This window comes from Sturnira hondurensis, unplaced genomic scaffold (assembly GCF_014824575.4).
Source record: "Sturnira hondurensis isolate 20B ecotype Veracruz unplaced genomic scaffold, ASM1482457v3 Scaffold0013092, whole genome shotgun sequence".
In the NCBI taxonomy this organism is placed as follows: Eukaryota; Metazoa; Chordata; class Mammalia; order Chiroptera; family Phyllostomidae; genus Sturnira; species Sturnira hondurensis.
This window is the reverse complement of record NW_028085723.1, coordinates 301,784-322,717: the sequence shown is the minus strand read 5'-3', so window position 1 is coordinate 322,717 and position 20,934 is coordinate 301,784. Positions and strand designations below refer to the sequence as shown.

The 20,934-nt window shown below is 45.2% G+C and overlaps 1 protein-coding gene across 4 annotated transcripts in view; it reads left to right on the top strand.

Annotated features, from left to right (window-relative positions):
* The window catches only part of ITGAL (integrin subunit alpha L), a 44,560-nt gene that overhangs the window by 9,651 nt on the left and 13,975 nt on the right, over positions 1–20,934 (top strand). For 2 of the 4 annotated variants that reach the window (XM_037061050.1, XM_037061051.1), the window contains exons 8-21: positions 50–182; positions 351–501; positions 7,436–7,509; positions 7,601–7,733; positions 13,350–13,501; positions 13,834–13,971; positions 14,461–14,658; positions 14,803–14,933; positions 16,062–16,222; positions 16,348–16,499; positions 18,035–18,124; positions 20,062–20,115; positions 20,206–20,279; positions 20,567–20,708. In XM_037061050.1, the coding sequence (XP_036916945.1) occupies positions 50–182; positions 351–501; positions 7,436–7,509; positions 7,601–7,733; positions 13,350–13,501; positions 13,834–13,971; positions 14,461–14,658; positions 14,803–14,933; positions 16,062–16,222; positions 16,348–16,499; positions 18,035–18,124; positions 20,062–20,115; positions 20,206–20,279; positions 20,567–20,708 (1,783 nt within the window). Of the gene's footprint in view, positions 1–49; positions 183–350; positions 502–7,435; positions 7,510–7,600; positions 7,734–13,349; positions 13,502–13,833; positions 13,972–14,460; positions 14,659–14,802; positions 14,934–16,061; positions 16,223–16,347; positions 16,500–18,034; positions 18,125–20,058; positions 20,116–20,205; positions 20,280–20,566; positions 20,709–20,934 lie in introns of all 4 variants that reach the window. The other 2 variants (XM_037061047.1, XM_037061049.1) reach the window with 1 other exon arrangement.

The window sequence follows — 20,934 nt, the reverse complement described above, 5'->3', positions numbered from 1 at the left end:
TTCATATGATTTGGGGGGAGTCTCTCATATTCCTTCTCCCTGGATGTAGGACCCGGGTATTCCAGCAGGAGCTCGGAGCCCGTCCAGATGCCACCAAAGTGCTTATCATCATCACTGATGGGGAAGCCACTGACAGTGGCAACATTGACGTGGCCAAAGACATCATCCGCTACATCATTGGGGTATGGGCCCCTGGCCCCAAGCCTCTGGCTTCTTTCTACATCTCATCTTCCCTCTCCTATTCTTGAACCCTATTCCCTTTCTCCTTGGGGCCATGGTCTTATGAAAATAGTAGGAAACTGGTCTGAGATTCTGAGGATGTCAGCACTTCATTCTTCTCTCCCTCACAGATCGGAAAGCATTTTGAGACCAAAAAAAGTCAGGAGACACTCCACAAATTTGCTTCAACACCCACTAAAGACTTTGTAAAGATTCTGGACACATTTGAGAAGCTTAAAGATCTATTCACTGAGCTGCAAAAGAAGATCTATGTCATTGAGGGTGAGTGGTAGACCTTGGAGAGAGAGTTCAGGAGATCGTATACAGAAACTCTTCTTGGGATATTAGGTTAGAGACACATTGAATAGTAGTTAGAAGCACTACTCAAACAGTGAGCTAAGAGCTCTCCTAAAAAAAAAAGACCTTGAGTAGGAATTTAGAAGATGGCAATTCAGGAGCAACCTCTATTCCCTCTGAAATTCTATCTTCTTGAAATTTAGCTTGGTTCAGGGTGGGGCCCCAAACTGACCTTTGTCTTGCTGGTGTCAGCTGAGCCCTGTAAATGGACTGAGCTCGCTCGTTTTCACTTTTCCTAGGACTCAAATTACTTAAGATGGGCAAGTGGGCTTCCATAGGTCCTCTTACTTGCTCCAGTATAAGAGAAGATTTTGATTGGCATTACCAGATGGAGTACTGGCTATGGGGAAGGTATTTCCCCAGGAAGCCTAGTCTTCAGGAAGGTACATGGTTCCCACAGGAAATGCCCTTTTGCGAGGACACAGCCTTGGTGTTCAGTTCAGCACTCTGGTGACTTCTGGCCCAGCCTCCATATCTTGCTGAACTACTTCAGTCCTGTGTCCAGGAAGGGGAAACATGAGAATTCAAGAAGCAATGTGGTGGATATAGTAGAACCAGGCAGATCCACTCAAGAATCCACTCTTGTGCAGTATGACCTCAGACACGTTGTTTTCCCTGAGGCTTGTTGTTCTCTGTTATATGGGGACAATAATACCAATCTCACAGAATTGTAGGGTTTAACTGTTGTATTAATTTCCTAGGTATGCTATAACAAAGTACAAAAAAACAGTGGTTAAAGCAGCAGAAATTTATTATCTCTTAGTTCTAGAGGGTAGATATGAAAATCAAGGGGTCAGCAGGGCCATGCTCTTTCTGACAATTCTAGAAGGGAAATTCTTCCTTGCCTTTTCCAGCTTCCGGTGTTTGCTAGTAATCCTTGGCAATCCTGGACTTGTACTGAATTGCTTCAGTCACATGACCGCCTTCTTTCTGCATGTCCTCATATTATCTTCTCTCTGTATGTATCTATCTCTGTGTCCACCTTTCCCATTTTATGAGGACACCAGTCATATTCGATTGGGGCCCACCCTAATGACCCAACTTTAACTTGATTGTCTCTTAAAGACCCTATTTCCAAATAAGTTCACATTCTGAAGTACTAGAGGTTAGGACTTCAACAAGTTTTTAAAATATATTTTATTAATTATGCTATTACAGTTGTCCCGAATTTTCCTCCTTTGCCCCTCTGCCTGGTACCCCCTTCCCTCTGGCAACCCCCCAACTTAGTTCATGTCCATGGGTCATGCACATATACTCTTTGACTTCTCCATTTTCTATAGTATTCTTAACATTCCCTGTCTATTTTGTACCTACCAATTATGCTGGTTATTCCACATACCTGTTCCCCCACTCTCACCCTTCCAGCTCCCAACTGATAACCCTCCTAACAATCTTCATATTTATTATTCTGTTCCTGTTCTGGTTGTTTGCTTAGTTTGCTTTTTTAGATTCAGTTGTTGATAGCTGTGAATTTGTCACCCTTGTACTGTTCACAGTTTTGATCATCTTCTTTTTCTTAAATAAGCCCCTTTAACATTTCATGTAATAATGAGTTGGCAATGATGAACTCCTTTAACTTTACCTTGTCTGTGAAGCACTTTATCTGCCCTTCCACTCTGAATGATAGCTTTATTGTACAGAGTAATCTAAGTTGTGAGTCCTTGATTTTCAACACTTTGAATACTTCTTGCCTGCAAAGTTTCTTTTGACAAATAAGCTGACATTCTAATAGGAATGTCTTTGTAGGTAACTCTCTGCTTTTTTCTTGCTGCTTTTAATATTCTCGCTTTATTTTTAACTTTTGGCATTTTAATTATGATGTCTTGTTGTGGTCCTCTTTGGGTCCAACTTGTTTGGGACTTTCTGTGCTTCCTGGACTTGTATGTCTATTTCTTTTGCCAAATTAAGGAAGTTTTCTTTCATTATTTTTTCAAATAAGTTTTCAATTTCTTGCTCTTCCTCTTCTTCTGGCACCCCTATGATTCAGATGTTGGTATGTTTGGAGGTGTCCCAGAGAGTTCTTATACTATTCTCACTTTTTTGAATTCTTTTTTCTTTTTACTATTCTGGTTGAATGCTTATTTCTTCCTTATGTTCCAAATCCTTGATTTGAATCCTAGCATCCCCCACTCCACTGAGGGTTCCCTGTAGAGTTTTCTTTATTTCACTTAGTGTAACCTTCATTTCTTCCTTTATGTTGTTGTCATCCATACTCAGTTCTTTGAGCATCCTGATCACCACCAGTGTTTGAACTCTGCATCTGATGGGTTGGTTATCTCTGTTTCATTTAGGGCTTTTTCCCCTCAGGGTTTCATTCTGTTCTTTCATTTGGGCCATCTTTCTTTGTCTCCTCAATTTGGCAGTCTCTCTGTTTTGTTTCTGTGTATGAGGTAGAACTGCTTTGACTCCCTGTCTTAGTAGCATGGCCTGTTGTAGAAAAGGCACCTGTAGCCTTGGCTGGTATGGCTCAGTGGACTGAGTGTCGGCCTGCAAACCAAAGGGTTGCTGGTTTGATTCCCAATTGGGGCATATGCCTTGGATGTGGGCCAGGCCCTAGTAGGGGGCCCACCAGAGGGAACCACACACTGATGTGTTTTTCCTTGTTTCTCCCTCCCTTCCCATCTCACTAAAGATAAATAAATAAAATCTTTTCTTAAAAAAAAAAAGGCACCTGTAAATTGTGTGGGGCAGAGCCTTAGTTAATCACTAGGGCAAGGCAACTTGTTTCATAGCTCTGTGGCTCTGTGTGGGAGCAGGGCTCAGAGAGGGAAGAGTGCCACTGCCTAGCTTCTAGAGGTTTGCCCAGCACTCGCCCCATTTCCAGTCACTCCATCCACTTCCCATATGTGACTGGTGCCCTTCCAGCTGTTGCTCTGGTTGCTCTGGTGCTGAATCCCAGAGTGGGTGAGTTTGTGTTCATTCTAAGTCTGTGTGGACCCTTTAACTGAGTGTCCTGAAAATCCAGCAGTTTCTTTACTGCCCAATCCCCCACTAGCTTTTATAATCAGAAGTTATGGGGATTTATCTTCCTGGCACTGGACCTTGGTCTGTGCCTGGGGCTGTGATTGCTCACTCCCAAGTTATTCCTTCTAAATTTTATCCACCATATGTGAATGTGGCCTCATCTGTTCTGCCACCACTATCACTTCTCCTCACCACACTGCACCTGCGTACCTCTCGGCCAGTCTTCACGACTCCACCCTTCTTACTCCTCTGGATGAATGTGGCTTCTTTAAATTCTTGATTGTCAGACTTCCATACAGCTCAATTTGCTGATGATTCCGAGTGTTATTTGTTTTGAGATCTAGTTGTAATTCTTTCTATGGTTGTGCAAGGAAGCAAAGAGTGTCTGCCTACTCCTCCATCTTGACTGGAAGTCTCAACGTGCCTTTTTTAGGAAACACAATTCAGCCCCTAACAACTGCTAGGCAAATTGCTTGGTACCTTGTAGGCACTCATTAAATTGTAACTCTTATTATCTGTAGCCTTTATCTNCTCACTCCCAAGTTATTCCTTCTAAATTTTATCCACCATATGTGAATGTGGCCTCATCTGTTCTGCCACCACTATCACTTCTCCTCACCACACTGCACCTGCGTACCTCTCAGCCAGTCTTCACGACTCCACCCTTCTTACTCCTCTGGATGAATGTGGCTTCTTTAAATTCTTGATTGTCAGACTTCCATACAGCTCAATTTGCTGATGATTCTGAGTGTTATTTGTTTTGAGATCTAGTTGTAATTCTTTCTATGGTTGTGCAAGGAAGCAAAGAGTGTCTGCCTACTCCTCCATCTTGACTGGAAGTCTCAACATGCCTTTTTTAGGAAACACAATTCAGCCCCTAACAACTGCTTAGCAAATTGCTTGGTACCTTGTAGGCACTCATTAAATTGTAACTCTTATTATCTGTAGCCTTTATCTTATCTCCTGACCTGCCCTTACTCATTCTTTAGGTCTTAGGTTAGATGTCACTTCCTCTGGCAAGTTCTCACTGGTCCCTAAGCCTGGATTATGGGTTTCTTCCCATGTACTTCTGTAAAAGAAAAAGAAAATGAGACAGTCTTAACTGGAGGAAGCCACTTTAGATAGACTTTTCAAGGAAGATGCCTTTTTTAGATGAGGTAACATTCACTATGACATGACTTTTAAATAAGACATGAAAGATGAGAATCAAGCAGCCATGTGAAGAATGTGGGCAAAGGGCATTTCAGTCAGAGAGAAGAGCAGGTGTTATGGCTCAGAGATGGGGAAGGCATACTGGAGGAATAGAAAGAAAGGTCAGTTATGGGAATATGGTGAGTAAGGGAGAAGAAAAGTTGGAAAGATAGGCAGGGACATTCGAGGCCTTAACAGGACTTTGAATTTTTGTCTAAAGAGCAATGAGAACTAATGAAGTATTTTTAAGAAAGTGAAAGATTGGTCTGATATACCTATTTTTAAAAAGTTTACTCTGGCTTGCTCCATGGAAAAAAGGCATGGACAAAGAATGGAGTCAGAGACCAAATTAGTAAATTAACACATTAGTCAGGGAAAAGACAAGATTGGCTTGGACTACTCTGGTAGCAATGCAGACTATTCCAATGTATTTAGAAGATAGAACCACTATGATTTAATGATATATTGGAGATAGAAGAGGAAGACAGGGAAGAATCAAGCATTATTCTTAGGTTTTTTAAAAAATATATTTTATTGATTATACCATTACAGTTGTTGTTCTATTCCACCCCTTCATTCCCCTCCACCCTGCACACCACCTCCCCCACCATTCCCTGCCTTTAGTTTATGACCATGTGTCTCAGGTTCATTAGATTCTATATTTTCCCTACTATTCTTGCCCTCACCCCTATCTATTTTCTACCTACTGTCTATGCTATTTTCTGTGCCTTCTCCCCCCTTCTCCTCCTCCCACTCCCCTGTTGCTAACCCTCCATGTGTTCTTCATTTCTATGGTTCCACTCCTGATCTAGCTGTCCTCTTGGTTTGCTTTTGTTTTAGGTGTGGTTGTTGATAACTGTGTGTTTGCTGTCCTTTCACTGTTAATATTTTTTATCTTCTTTTTCTTATATAAGTCCCTTTAGCATTTCATATAATAAGGGCTTGGTGATGATGAACTCCTTGAATTTGATCTTATCTGAGAAGCACTTTATCTGTCCTTCCATTCTAAATGAAAACTTTACTGGATAAAGCAATCTTGGATGTAGGTCTTTGGATTTCATGACTTGGAATACTTCTGTCCAGCCCCTTCTTGCCTGTAAGGTCTCTTTTGAGAAATCAGCTGACAGTCTGATGGGCACTCCTTTGTAGGTGACTGTCCCCTTATTTCTTGCTGCTTCTAGGATTCTTTTCTTCATTTTAATGTTGGCTAATGTAATGATGATGTGCCTTGGTGTGTTCCTTCTTGGGTCCAACTTCTTTGGAACTCTCTGAGCTTCCTGGATTTCCTGGAAGTCTATTTCCTTTGCCAGATTGGGGAATTTCTCCTTTATTATTTGTTCAAATAAGTTTTCCACTCGTGGCTATTCCTCTTCCCCTTCTGGTACCCCTATAATTTGGATGTTGGAACATTTGAAGATGTCCTGGAGGTTCCTAAGCCTCTCCTCATTTTTTTGAATTCTTGTTTCTTCATTCTTTTCTGGTTGGATGTTTTGTTCTTCCTTCTGGTCCACTCCATTGATTTGAGTCCCAGTTTCCTTCCCATCACTATTGGTTTTCTGTGCATTTCCCTTCATTTCAATTAGTTTAGCCTTCATATGTTCCTCTAATTTGTGACAAAAATCAACCAGTTCTGTGAGCATCCTGATCACCAGTGTTTTGAACTGTGCATCTGAGAGGCTCACTATTTCTTTTTTGCTTAGAGTTATCGGCTCTGGGGCTTTGAGTTCTTCTTGAGTCATATTTTGGACTGTTCGTGCCTGTTGTGTATGAGGAGTGGAGCCCTAGGTGTTCACCAGGGCTGGGCAACTCAGTGGCTAGGTTGTGATGCTATATATGGGGGTGGGGTCAAAGGAAAGCAATGGCCATCTGGTCTGCTTCCTCCCACTGCCAGGGCCACGTGGTCCATCTCACTGCTCATTCCTTTGCTGGTTTATCTGCAGGCACGAATATGCAACCAAGGTCAGCTTGCCCCGCACCCTCACTGGGTTCACGGCTGGGGCCTGAGCGGTTAGCTGCTGGGGCCTGCACAGTCTGCCACTAGGGCCTGCAGGGGTCCGTCTCACTGCTCACATCTCTGCTGGTTTATCTGGGCGCGAATGTGTGACCGTGCTCAGCCTGCCCCAAACCCTCACTGGGTCCGCAATGCTACCCCGGCTGCCTGTATGCCTGGGTCACCTGGGTCGGGGGATCCTTCCTGCCCAACCCTGCTCCACTGCTGGCTCCGCCCCTTTTACCATCCTGGTTGAACGGTTCATTGTTGTCGGACTTCCGTCTAGTTCAATTTTCCATTCTTTGGCTGTGTCTTTGTTTACTAAACTTTTGTTGTATTCAAACTTGGTTGTGGGAGAAGGCACAGTGTTTCCACCTATGCCTCCATCTTGGCGGAAGTCCCTATTCTTAGGTTTTTAGCATGGCTCACCAGGTGGGTCAGGGTGGCATCCATCCACTGAAGTGGGAAGTCTGAGTAGGAACAGAAATCAAGTGCTGCATCTTTGGCATGCTGATTGGAGTAACTGGATACCCATCTGGGTTCGCTGAGTTTCACTGAGACTCCAAGCATAATCCACTCCCCAGTCTGTCTGACTCTAAAGTTCATGCTCTTTCTATCTTGCAAATGCTATGTTTCTCTCTTTGTCCTTTACTGAATATCACTGTTTTTCCTGCTCCTTGCACCTCAGCCCATTCTCCTCTCCTTTTTTCTTAGGCACAAGCAAACATGACTTGACATCCTTCAACATGGAACTGTCTTCCAGTGGGATCAGCGCTGACCTCCGCAGGGTGAGTGTCAGGCCTGGAGCAACGGGCCAAGTGTTCCTACAGGAATGCAGCTGTCCCTGCTTTGACCCTGCTTGTCTCCTTTCCTGGGCAGGGCCATGGCGTTGTGGGGACAGTTGGAGCCGAGGACTGGGCTGGGGGCTTTCTGGACCTGAAGGCAGACCTGCAGGATGATACGTTTGTTGGGAATGAGCCACTGACACAAGAAGTGAAAGAAGGATATTTGGGTGAGTACTTCTCCTTTGTGTTGAGTTCTTTTGCTTTTAAGGGCCAGAGAATCACTTGGGCTGACTTTCAAAAAATAAATGAAAGCAATTAAGCAATAGCATGAATAAAACTCAGATTTTAAATATAGTCATAACATTTTCAACTTTTCTTTTAATAACCCCTCACCTGTGTATTAAGCATGTTTTTATTTTCTGTACTTTATGAGGCCTTGATATCTTGAAGCTTTGTTAATCATGGAGAGACTGCCCCTCCCAAGGCCAGCTCATTCCTACAGAGAGTAAACAGTATGGCCAAGAGCAGGGGTTGCATATACCAGCCAAACAACCCAGAGGCTGTAGCCCCAACTGCCCCTTTTAGCTGACTTTGGTAAACCAAATCAACATTCCCCCTGACTTAAATCATCCCAGGACCAGGTACTGGACACCTGAAGACCATCCTTGTAGCCTGAAGCCTGCCAACACTACTCAAACTATCCAATCCTAAACTTGGTCAAGCTGCCTCTCCTGCCTTACTCATTCCTTCCCTCAGAAACCACAACAAAGGCTCAGGCCATACTCACCCTTATTCCTTCTGCCTCCTTACTAAGCCTAGTGCTTCTCCCTGTGGCCCGGCATGGCCTGCCTTCCTGCCTCCTGCTTTGGGGAGCTGTAAGCAATAAACTTCTTTCAATGGCAGTGACTTCTTTGTATTGTCACTTACTCATACCTCTAAATTAAATCCCAGGTCCATTTGAAAACAATCTGCCTCATTAGTAAGAGGACCAGCAGTGACTTGCTGAGGCTTCTTCCAGTTGAATTGTCCAGGAACTCCAGGGACTGAGTCTCCCGAGTTCTCCAGAGGCCAAGCACAAAGGAAATGAGTCTGGTCAATCCACAGTTGCTATTGTGTGCCTCTGCTTCCTGGTGCCACTGTTGCAGTCTTATCCTGCAAGGTTCTGTAGATGCTTGTTTACCCAAGGTGACGGCCATCTCAGACTGCAGAGGGGCCTCACCTTTATTCTCGGAGGTTATAGCTCCTTTCATTTATGTTCATGTAGTCAGCATGTCCCAAGACCAAAATGGCACCAACAGCCCTGGAAAAGGACTGCTTCCAGGTTCTACCTTCTCACAGATCGAGAACCACCGTGACTCACCCATGACCTTTGTCTGGGCATGGGACACGCCTTTATTAAATTCTCAAAACACTAAGATCTTATCAAGTTCTGTCCTCAAGAAAAGTTATGCCATTCACCTGGTACCTACCTTTCTAAGGGAGGCTGCCCTCGGTGATTTGTTTCTTTTTTTTGACATTCTTTACTGAGCAAGACACTGTTCTAAGTGCATGGCATGTATTAACGTATTTTATCTTCACAACAACTCTGTGAGTTGGAGTTTTTATTACCTCTCGCTTATAGATGAAGAAACTGGATAGGTTAAATAACTTGCCCAGCCCTGGCTAGTGTGGCTCAGTGGACTGATTGCCGTCAATCAGGGCACATGCCTGAGATGTAGGCCAGGTTCCCAGGTGGGAGTGTACAAGAGGCAACGGGTCGATACATCTCACACATCAACATTTCTCTCCCTCTTTTTTTCTCTCCCTTCCCCTCTCTCTAAAAATAAATAAATAAAATATTTAAAAATAAATAAATAACTTGCCCAGGGTCACAAAACTGGTAGGTGGAGCCATGGTAGTCTAGCCACAAAGCCTGTGCTAGTACACTGCAGTGCCTACACCACTGCCTGCAACGTGGTTTTTCATTCAACATCCTACAGAAGAGTTGGCAGTGTTGCTCAAAGTTAGGCGCCCAGCCTACTACATGAGGGGGGACCAAAAAGAAACCCAGAATTATCTTCTGGAGGGTGGCCCTTTGTGGTACAGGCTTTTCTTGCTAGGTGAGTGTTCTAGGAACCCATCTGTAGCAGTGTACCTGCTGGCATTGTTGTGAGAGGCTGCGTTTGGCTTCAGTGAGTTTTTTTGAAGACTCTTTCAATGAATTTGCCCATTTCATGATGGGGAATTCACGTTGAGTTCTTTTGCTTTTAGGGGCCAGAGAATCACTTGGGCTGACTTTCAAAAAATAAATAAAGGCAATTAACCAACAGCATGAATAAAACTCATATTTTAAATATGGTTATAACATTCTTAACTTTTATTTTAATAACCCTTCACCTGTATATTAATCATGTTTTTTTTTAATTAAAAAACACCTGGCCACACCGTGCTGAGTGTTAAGCAGTTTTTGACCAACAATAGCCTGACCCCCATGCCCCACCCTACATAGTCACCCAATCTCATCCTGAGTGATTTTTTTGTTGTTGTTTCCCTGGAGGAAAAAAGTCCTCAGAGGAAAACTTTTTGCTAATGTGGGAGAGGTGAAACAAAAAACAGCAGCAGCACTAAAAGGCATCAAAATTAATGAGTTCAAAACTGTTTTGAACAGTGGAGAAAATGTCTAGATGGGTATATTGCATTAAATGGGGAGCACTTTAAAGGTGACTCAAGTTTAAACATGTAAGAATACTTCTGGCCAAGATGGAGGTGTAGGTAGACATACTGTGCTGCCTCACACAACTAAAATTAAGAACAACAAAAATTTAGAAACAAAAAAGCAACCAGAACTGACAGAAAATTGAACTGTACAACCATTCATCCAGACCAGTAAGAGGGGTGAAGTTGGCAGCCAGCAGAGAGGGGTCACAGCAGGAAAAAGCCATGGCTGGCAACCCGGGTGCACAGGTGGCAGTTGGCAGATCCCAGGCACAGGGTGGCAATGAGCAGACCCAGTGAGGGTACAAGGTGGCTGGCTGACCTTGGTCCCACATTTGTTTGCAGATAAGCCAGGCAAAAATGGGCAGTGAGATAGACCACACAACCTGGGGACCCCAGCACCAGGAAATAAAGCCTCAAAGCACCAGCTGAAAACACCTGTGGGGGTTGAGGTGCCAGGAGAGACTCCAAGTCTCACAGGAGAGTTTTCTGGAGAGACCCACAGGGTCCAAGAATGTACACAAGCCCACCCACCTGGGAATAAGCACCAGAAGGGCCTAATTTGCTTGTGGGAAGTGGCAAAAGGGACTAAAACCCAAGAGAGAGCAGAGCTAATGCCATTGTTTCCTCTCTGACCCTGCCCCCATATACAGCATCACAACCCAGCGATGGGTTGCTGGGTGTTACCCTGCCCTGGTGAACACCTAAGGCTCTGCCCCTCACTATTTAACAGGCACAACCAGACACCCCCCCAAAAAAATGGCTCAAACAGAAGGACAGATCAAACCCCCAGAGCCAATACATCTAAGCGACCAAGAGATAGCCAACCTATCAGATGCACAGTTCAAAATACTGGTGATTAGAATGCTCACAGAATTGGTTGATTTTGGTCTCAAATTAAATGAAAAAATGAAGGCTACACTAAGTGAAATGAAGGAAAATGCACAGGGAACCAATAGTGATGGGAAGAAACCTGGGACTCAAATCAATGGAGTGGACCAGAAGGAAGAAAGAAACAACCAAACAGAAAAGAATAAAGAAACAAGAATTCAAAAAATGAGGAGAGGCTTAGGAACCTCCAGGACATCTTTAAACATTCCAACATCAGAATTAAAAGTGTAACAGAAGGGAAAGAGGAAGAGCAACAAGTGGACAACTTATTTGAACAAATAATAAAGGAGAAATTCCCCAATCTGGCAAAGGAAACAAACTTCCAGGAAGTTCAAGGAGCTCAGAGAGTCCCAAAGAAGTTGGACCCAAGAAAAAACACACCAAGGCACATCATCATTACATTAGCCAACATTAAAATGAAGAATTCTAGAAGCAGCAAGAGATGAGGGGACAGTCACCTACAAAGGAGTTCCCATCAGACTGGCAGCTGACTTCTCAAAAGAGACCTTACAGGCAAGAAGGAGCTGGAAAGAAGTATTCCAAGTCATGAAAGGCAAGGACCTTCATCCAAGATTGCTCTATCCAGCAGAGCTTTCCTTTAGAATGGAAGAGCAGATAAAGCACTTCTCAGATAAGGTCAAGTTCAAGGAGTTCATCATCACCAAGCCCTTATTATATGAAATATTAAAGAGACTTATCTAAGAAAAAGAAGATAAAAATATGAACAGTAAAGAGACAGCAAACTCACAGTTATTAACAACCACACCTAAAACAAAAGCAAACTAAGCAAACAACTAGAATAGGAACATAACCACAGAAATGGAGATCACATGGAGGGTTAGCAACAAGGGAGTGGGTGGAGGAGAGAGGGGGAAAGGTACAGAGAATAAGTAGCATAGACGGTAGGTAGAAAATAGACAGGGGGAGGGTAAGAATAGTATGGGAAATGTAGAAGCTAAAGAACTTATGACACATGGACATAAACTAAAGGGGGAAATGTGAGTGGGAGGGGTTGGAGAGTAGTGAAGGGGGGAATGGGACAACTGTAATAGCATAAATATATTTTAAAATAAATAAAAAATAAACATGTAAGAATGAATACACAATTTTTTATAAATAAATTTTGTTTTTTGGGAATTTCCCCTCACACACACACACACATATGTACATATATATGAGTAAATATAATCTTGAGAGCCTATTATCCCACTATCTTTTAGGTCTTAGTTTAGTTATCACTAGAATAGTGCTAAGCATTTTATATCCTAGGTCTTATTTACTTCTCAGAACCATGCTATAAGGTTGGTACTAGCCCCATTTTTTTTACATAAGAAACCTGAGGCTCAGAGCAAAGCAATTTACTCAAGATCACACAGCTAGGAAGTAGTAACACTGGAATTAAAACCCATCTCTTGGATTGCAAAAGGCAAGTTCTTAACCCCTGCACTTCAGCAATGTATATGAATGAATAGGAGAGTGGTTCAGCCTCCTCACTCTTCCTCTCATGTGCTATAGAGTTGCAGACATCTCTGCTTTTCCCATTCATTCTCAACTTCTCTAAGCAAAGAAGAGCCAATCGAATCAGTTCCTTCCTTTCTGAATTTTAACATTCCTATTGGGTGGCTCCTGGCTGTAGCCTAACTGCTACTTGTTTCTAGAAGCATTTCCTCACCAGTGCTGTAAGGGAGGGGCCAGAACCTTGCCACAGGAGGCATGATGTATGAAGATAGCCTGAAGCAATATCTTTAAGCATGAAATTTTGTCAAGTCTTCTTTATTTTTAATATTTGTGCAAACTTTGCATTCTTCTTACTAATATATCCCATTTTATGTTTTTTATTTTGTTATTTTTTAATATTTTATTGTTTATGCTATTACAGCTGTCCCAACCTTTCCCTCTTGCCCTCCTCACCTCCAGCCCATCCCACCCCCTTATTTTATTATGTTTTTAAAAATATAATCTCACCAACCTTCAGGTGGACTGAGGCTCAGGAAGATGCACCATATTTAACTCGTGGCTGCTTTCTTTGGGTGTGTGTGTTGTCCACAGTTTGAGGAGCGCAGCCTTGGATCAAGATGGGAGGATTTGTATTGCTCGGGGCACATGGCTTTTTCTCAGGAGAAGGTCTTCTGGATGTTTCAATGCATCTTTGCTACTAACGCAGTTTCCCAGGGTCTTTACCCCCTCTCTCCTGGGCTTTACCTTCTTCCAAGGCAGTCATTGTCTTGCTAACTCCAAGTCCCATCCTGTCTCCTCAGGCTACACGGTGACCTGGCTGCCCTCCCGAGGTCTTGCGTCACTGCTGGCAGCTGGAGCCCCCCGATTCCAGCATATAGGACGGGTGCTGTTGTTCCAGGAGTCCAAGGACAAAAGGCAATGGAGCCAGATCCAGGAAATAAATGGGACCCAGGTGAGCATGACCCACAGGCACTGCAGGTCAGGGGCTGGCATGACACTGTTGATGCTCCATGCTGCCTTCTGAACACTTATCCACCTGTGGTGTGGCAGGCCCCGTGCAAGCACTGTCACGTTTGTTCCTCACAAAGCCCGCTGAGGTAAACTTTGTCATCCCCACTTGCCAGTTAAAGAAACTGAACCTCAAAGAACCCAACTTGTCTTAAAGCATACAGGCTCTAAGTGGGATCCAGAATGCAAACTTTCATCTGAGACAGTGGATGTAGCTGGGGGAAAAGCTATATCCTGCTCATGGGCTCATGCTCAAACATCTTCCTCTCCCTGCAGATTGGCTCTTATTTCGGTGGTGAGCTGTGTGGTGTTGACATAGACCAGGATGGAGAGACAGAGCTGCTGCTGATTGGAGCCTCCCTGTTCTATGGGGAGCAGAGAGGAGGCCGAGTGTTCATCTACCAGAGAAAGCAGGTGAGCGTCAGAGCACTGAGCTGAGAGGATGGGAGAAACAGATTCCCAGACCTGCGCAGGTCCTAGTTACTTTGAAAGGCTTTCCCTGCCTGATCATGTTAACCAGACATGATCGGACATACCATCTTTAGCTCAACAGATAGACCACAGCTAATACTCACTGACAGTAGACTGTATGAGGCCCAGTGCCAAAACTTTTATTTAATAAGCTCTTATTTGATCCTCACAATTGCCTCACAAAGTACTAGGAGCTTTGTTCACAAATGGGAACACTGCAGGTTAGCAAGGCTGGGTACTTTCCAAAGCCACAAAGTCAGACACATAGCAAGAGGTGGAGCTGGGACCTGAACTCAGGTTCGTCTGATGGCACTACGCTGATTCTGTGAGGGACCACACCTAACATTTCTTTAGTGTTATTCACCCATGAAATGCCTCACCCTGTGAAAGCTAAGTGATTGAGGTGGGACTTGTCACCTTGTTCCTTCCTAGTGGGGGTTCGAAGGGGTCTCAGAGCTGCTGGGGGATCCTGGCTACCCTCTTGGGCGATTTGGAGCAGCCATCACTGCCCTGACAGACATCAACGGGGACAGGCTGACGGACGTGGCTGTGGGAGCCCCTCTGGAGGAGCAGGGGGCCGTATATATCTTCAATGGGCAGCGTGGTGGGCTGAGCAGTCGGTGGAGTCAGGTAAGGCACTCTGCCTGATGATTAAAACCCATTCCCCAGGTGCCTGGAAGCCTCTAAGCCCAGACTCCACTCCCCGGCCTGACCCTTCCCACCCTCAAGCCAGTCCTCTTTCTAGCTTAGCATGAATTTCTCTCTTGGTCTCAGCGGATAGAAGGGATCCAGGTGTTCCCAGGAATTCGGTGGTTTGGACGCTCCATCCACGGGGTGAAGGACCTCGGAGGGGACGGCCTGGCAGATGTGGCTGTGGGGGCTGAGGGTCAGGTGATGGTGCTGAGGTAAGATGAGACTCCTGGGTTGCATCTAATAGTAATTTCAGCTCTCATCCTTTGAACAGTTACTGTGTACAGGGACTGTGCTAACTGCTTATAGGCGTTAGCTCATTTGGTCTTCCCTCCAATCCTGTGAGATGGGTTTTCTTTGCATATAGCCTTCACACCTTACTCGGAGCAAAACAACTGCTTTTCAGTGATGGACTAGGATTTGGACCCAAGCCAATCTGATATTAAAATCTACAGAAGCAGCAGTGTGTGATGGCTTTAGAACCTAGTGACCCAGAGTCAAGCTAGAGCTCTGCCACTTACTTGTTGGATGGCCTTATCCCAGTCATGTAGCTTCTCAGGACCTCAGTTTCCTCATTGCTGAGATGAGAATTAAATCTCCTGCCTTACCCCTATCTTACAGTTTATTGGAAGCATATAATGAATAGATAGTTATTGAGCACATATATGTCTTAAGTACTGAACTGGGTACAGAGTGAATGTGCAGGAAAGTATACAATAAAAAATTAAGCCAGTAAAGATGCAATGATCATTGTGGTAAGTTCTCTAAGGGAAATGAACAGGGTACTGTGAGAGAGAATAGCAGGGGCACCAACTATGGATTGAGTAGCCAGACAAGGCCTCTCTGAGGAGATAATATTTGAGCTGGGACTTAAAAGGTGAGAAACAGCCAGGCCTGCAGAAGTCTGGCTTAGCAGCTGTCCATGCGGAAAACCCAGGAGGTGCCAAGGCTTCAACAGGAGGCAGCAGTCAGGTACGGCTGGGACAAGGCCAGCTAAAGGCGAGTGTAGAGGAGGGAAGACTGGAGAGGAAGGTGGGATAGCATGGATAGGAAAGAGTCTGGATTTTATTGTATCACATGGCACCAGGGATAGGTTATAAGTAGTTCAGCATGATTCCTCTTGTTAAAAGCTCACTCTTCTGTATGGAAAATGGTCCAGAAGACTGCTAGAGTGAACCAGGGAGCCCTAATCACATATCATTTTTATTGTTGCAAGGAGACATTGATGTTGAGGTCTACTCAGAGATGGAGGACCCCCCTGGCCTCTGAGAGGTGGAGCTCTGGGTCTGCCTGGGGATTGCAGCTGAGGCAAGGGAGAGAGTGGGTTGTTTTCTGCCCTGCAGCTCCCGGCCTGTGGTGGATATCATCACTCTGATGTCCTTCTCCCCGGCTGAGATCCCAGTGCATGAAGTAGAGTGCTCCTATTCAACTAGCAACAGGAAGAAGGAAGGAGTTAACATCACAGTCTGTTTCCAGGTCAAGCCTCTCATGTCCCAGTTCAAAGGTCAGTACTGTCTTCCTGCTCCCCAGAGCATCTATGCCATTCCCCGGGCACCCTGCCCACCAAAATCCAGGCTTATGGCCCAAGGATCCACCACCATTCAACTCCTATCTTTTTACCCTGCTCAGGACTCCTGGTTACCAACCTCACTTACACTCTGCAGCTGGATGGCCATCGGACAAGGAGCCGGGGATTGTTTCCAGGAGGGAGACACGAACTCAGCAGAAGCATAGCTGTCACCCTAGCCAAGTCCTGCACTGAGTTCTGGTTCCACTTCCCGGTAAGGGAACCAGCAAGGCTGCTTCAGGAAATGAAGGGGTAGAAGAGCTGATGCCCTGAGAGGCAGCACTGGGTGCAAGGCTTAGCTCTGGGTCACAGCTGAGTGACAAGTCACTTTGATCTCTCTATACTGCCATTTCCTCTACTGCACAACAGTAGTAATAATTTTAGTGTGTTTTCTTCTAGTCCTTCATCCATGTACAAAGACCTTTTTCACATGATTGTGATTGTAAAGTACTTTGCATTTTTCCTACTCTTTTTCATACATCATGTATTAATGCTGCTACCCAGCTTTCATAATTATTTGTACAAGTTACAGAATATTCAGTTGGGGTAGTGTGTTATTATTTGCCAAGTACACATAGTCATTTATTATCCACATCCATCCCAGAAAAAGGTTATTTAATTTTGATTTAAACAATTACTAAAACACCCAGAGTCAGTTGGCTCATCATGGTCCTGTGCAAAGTAGGTGTGCCTGTAAATTATTTGGTACATGATTGGTATGTAAGATCTTGAAGTTGGTTTGATATTCTGCTTTTATGGGAATTTTCAGACATACAAAAGTATAAGAAATAGTTGAATGAAGCTCCAAGTTACCTATCACCTAGTTTCAACAACTATCAATTTAATTTTATTTCATTCCTAACTCATCTCAGGACCTCCTCACACCCCTACCTCCCATCACAAGACTTCAAAATTTTGAACATAAATTTGCCAGAGAAGAGGCACTGAGACACACTGGGGAGAACTAACGTTCAGACTTGGGAGCAGGAAAGATTTGGGTTCACTCACTAGTTCTAGCCCTCAGAAAAGCTGTGCCGCCGTTTTGGACCTTTTATCCTCCTCCTTAATGTGGAAATGATATGCTCACCTCTTCGGGGTTGGTAGAAACTTCAGGTGAATGCGATTTGAGCGCCTTTAAAGTGTCTTTGTCAGGCACCGGTGAAAACGTGAAAGACTAAGCCCCATCTCTGCTCTCAAGGAACTAGGATTTCTAGAATAGTCTTTTATTGTGCAAGTTTTAATAATGGCTGCCTAGAGCAGTTTGACAAAGATTCAGGGGCTTCTGTCAGGACTCAGGTGAAAAAATCTGTGGTAGATTTACAATGTCTGTGGTGCAATTGGGGCTGAGGAATGAATGACACGTGTGCCGAGAAGCAACCCTGGTGCCAGTAAATCTCTTTCTGCTACTAGTAAGGAAGACAACTAATTATGTGAATTTCGTCATTTGTAAACTGCGGACAAGGTGTGCGTGTACCTGGAAGTGTGGTAAAAGTTTGACTCTTGACATAAGATATATTCTTTTTTTTAAAGATTTTATTTATTTATCTTTAGAGGGAAAGAGAAAGAGAGAGGGAGAGAAATATCAATGTACGATTGCCTCTCAAGTGTCCCCTGCTGGGAACTGGCCTGTAACCCAGGCATGTACCCTGACTGGGAATTGAACCGCAATCCTTTGGTACAGAGGCCCGCACTCAATACACGGAGCTGTGCCAGCCAGGGCAACATAAGATATATTCTTACCACCCTCAGGTTTGCGTTCAAGACCTCATCTCTCCCATCAATGTCACCCTAAATTTCTCTCTCTGGGAAGAAGAAGGGACATCGAGAGACCAAAGGGCGGTAAGGAGAGATCAGCTGGGGGAATTGGTGGGAAATAGAAATTTAATTTAGCAAGACTGTATTGTAAAGGAGTCTTTGGTTTAAAGCAATGAAAAACCAAATATGACTTACTTAAGCAGTAAAGGAATTTATGGGAGTTTGTATTTAAGAGAAGTTTAGAAAAGCAACATTGGGAAGAAGCGGTAGTAGGGTGGAGGCTCTGGGGCCCCTCCAGGGGAAGGAATAATGGGTGGACTCTCCAGGGCACACATCTCATTAGTCAGAACATAGTCAAATGGCCACACCTGATTACAAAAGAGCCTGAGAAACATATGAGGTCATCTGACCAGATTAAAGAATAGAAGGAGAAAGGGAGGGAGGATATCTGGGGATAATGAACAGTCTGCCGTCAGCTTAATTTTTAAAAAGCCAAACTGTGAGATATAGGAACTCAGGGCAGAAAAGAGACCCAAGGTCACAGTTATCCAAAAAGACTTTCTGGGGGAGGTGTCACTGTCTCAGGATCCTGCAGAGTAAGTAGACTTTGGGTGGGTAAAAAAAGGAAAAGCAAAGGGAACAACAGTTTGAGGAAAAGTATGGTGGTAAATTCAAGGCAAATGAGAGGTGTGCTTGGCTTCTGGCAGAGGGGCAGCTGAGCAAGACAGAGGCCCTCAATATCCATCTGGGAACTGGTGGTCCAGTGGGTTGTGGGAATCTGTATGAATGTTGAGACTGGGTTCGAGTAGTCAGCAGAAGCTGCCAGGACTCTTGCCCCTCAAGAAAGAGTCCAGAGGCTGCTTGGCAGGTGACCTGAAAGCAGAGGACACTGGAATCTCACTAGAACATACAGCTGAAAAACCATAAGACACTTCTAAGACTTCATTATGCTCAGGATGCAGTCCCACCCCCCCTAACAGGGCTTACATGGCCCAGGGGAAGCTGGACCCGGCTCCTCTCTCCTGCCCCTCCAACACACGGCCTCTAGCCAGTCTGAACGCCTTCCTGCTCCTGCACCGGCACAGTCTCTCTTGCCTTGAGCCTTTGTGTAGATTGTTCTTTCTTCCTTCCTCTCCATTTTCTTCATTTGGCTCCCTCTGGCTCAACCTTTAGATTTCAGTTGAGAGGCCATTCCTTCAGGAAGCTTACCTGACCCCCAAGTGTGGGGTAGAATTTTCTTCTACATGCTCTAAAGATGTCCCATCATCTTTAACAGGGTTACCCTGTCCCATCATAACCCTGAAGATGCCAGGTCATTTCTCCCACCAGATTAGAAGGGCAGGCCATGTACCCATTTTGTTCTTGGTGTATGCCCAGTGCCCATCATGGAGCCTGGCCCAGAGCAGAGGCTCTGGAAATGTTGCACAAATGAGTCTTGATCTCGCCCTGGCAGATTGGGTCAGTTGGTTGGAGTATTGTCCCGGGTGCATCCCGGAGGCAACTGATCCATGTTTTTCACATCTCTCTCTCTCTCTCTCCTTTTTTCTCTCTAAAAATCAATAAACATATCCTCAGGTGAGGAAGGGGAGAAACTTAAAAAAAAAAACAACTGGCCTTTATCAGATTAGAGAGCTGTTCTAGGGGAAGAGGGGGTAAGAAGTCCCAGGTGGGTGAGCCCAGAGGCTGTGCAATAGGCATTCCCACCAGAGGAGGGGGCGGGCTAGGAGGAGCTGTGGGCGCTGCCTGGTCAAAGCCCAGATCTCCTGTCCAGGAGAGGAAATGGACACCCCGACCCTCAAGGAGCTGCCACCAGAGGAGGTCTGCACAGATAGCCTTGGGCTGAGTCTGGAGGGTGGGGCCTACCTGGGAGGGGCTGGCTCCTGAGAGGGGCAGACCACAGCTAACCCAGCTGAGACCCAGGCCCTGAGCTACAACTCTCTGCCTCCTTCATGAGTTCTGCTGCCTTAACTAACCTCTCCTGTCTCCCCGCCCCCCTCCCCCCACTCCTCTGTGTTCAGCAGGGTAAGGACAGACAGCCCATCCTGAGACCCTCGCCACACTCAGAGACCAGGGAGGTAAGAAGGGAAGAGGGGCCAACAGAGGCCAGAGCCAGGCCCTCCCAGGTCTGGGGGCCTGAGCCTCCTGGTCCTTTCTTCTTGTTTCAGGTCCCTTTTGAAAAGAACTGTGGAGAGGACAAGAAATGTGAAGCAAACCTGGGGCTATCCTTCTACCCTGCAAGGTCTGTAAGGCTCCCCACCCCTCCTCCTGCCCCACTCTGAAGGCCCCCCGTCCTCACTCACTAGATGTCTTATCTGGCCTCACTGGCCTCCTGTGAGAATTGCGCATCCCTGAAGCACTCTCATCAGGATACATGAGATCAAAAAACTTAAAGCCAGTACACAGGAGCTTATTTTGTGTGTATTTATTTTTTCTGGACTACCAAATTCCTCAGTTCAGGAAGTCCCCACCACTGATCCCGCTTCCTCTACTTTGGCCCCCATAACTTTTCCCTGATCTTCCCCCCAGATCCAGAGTCCTGCGTCTGAGCCCCTCTGCCAGCTTCTCTATGGAGCTGACACTGAATAATTCAGGAGAAGATGCTTACTGGGTCCGGCTCAGCCTGAGTTTCCCCTGGGGACTCTCCTTCCGAAAAGTGGAGATGCTCAAGGTGAGCAAGAAGGCAGGGCCTGCCCACATTACCTGCTTGACCCCGAAGCTTCTGGGAGCCATAGGCAGCAAGAATAGCCTGAAGCCATGGGCAGCGGCTGGCAGGCAGAGGTCCTAGGGCCACATCTGGTTTTGCAGCCTGGTGGCCACCCTCAAGTTGTATGACCCGAGATACAAGGTTCACCTAGTGCAAGCCTCAGATTCCACAACTAAAAAATGAGGCTGGG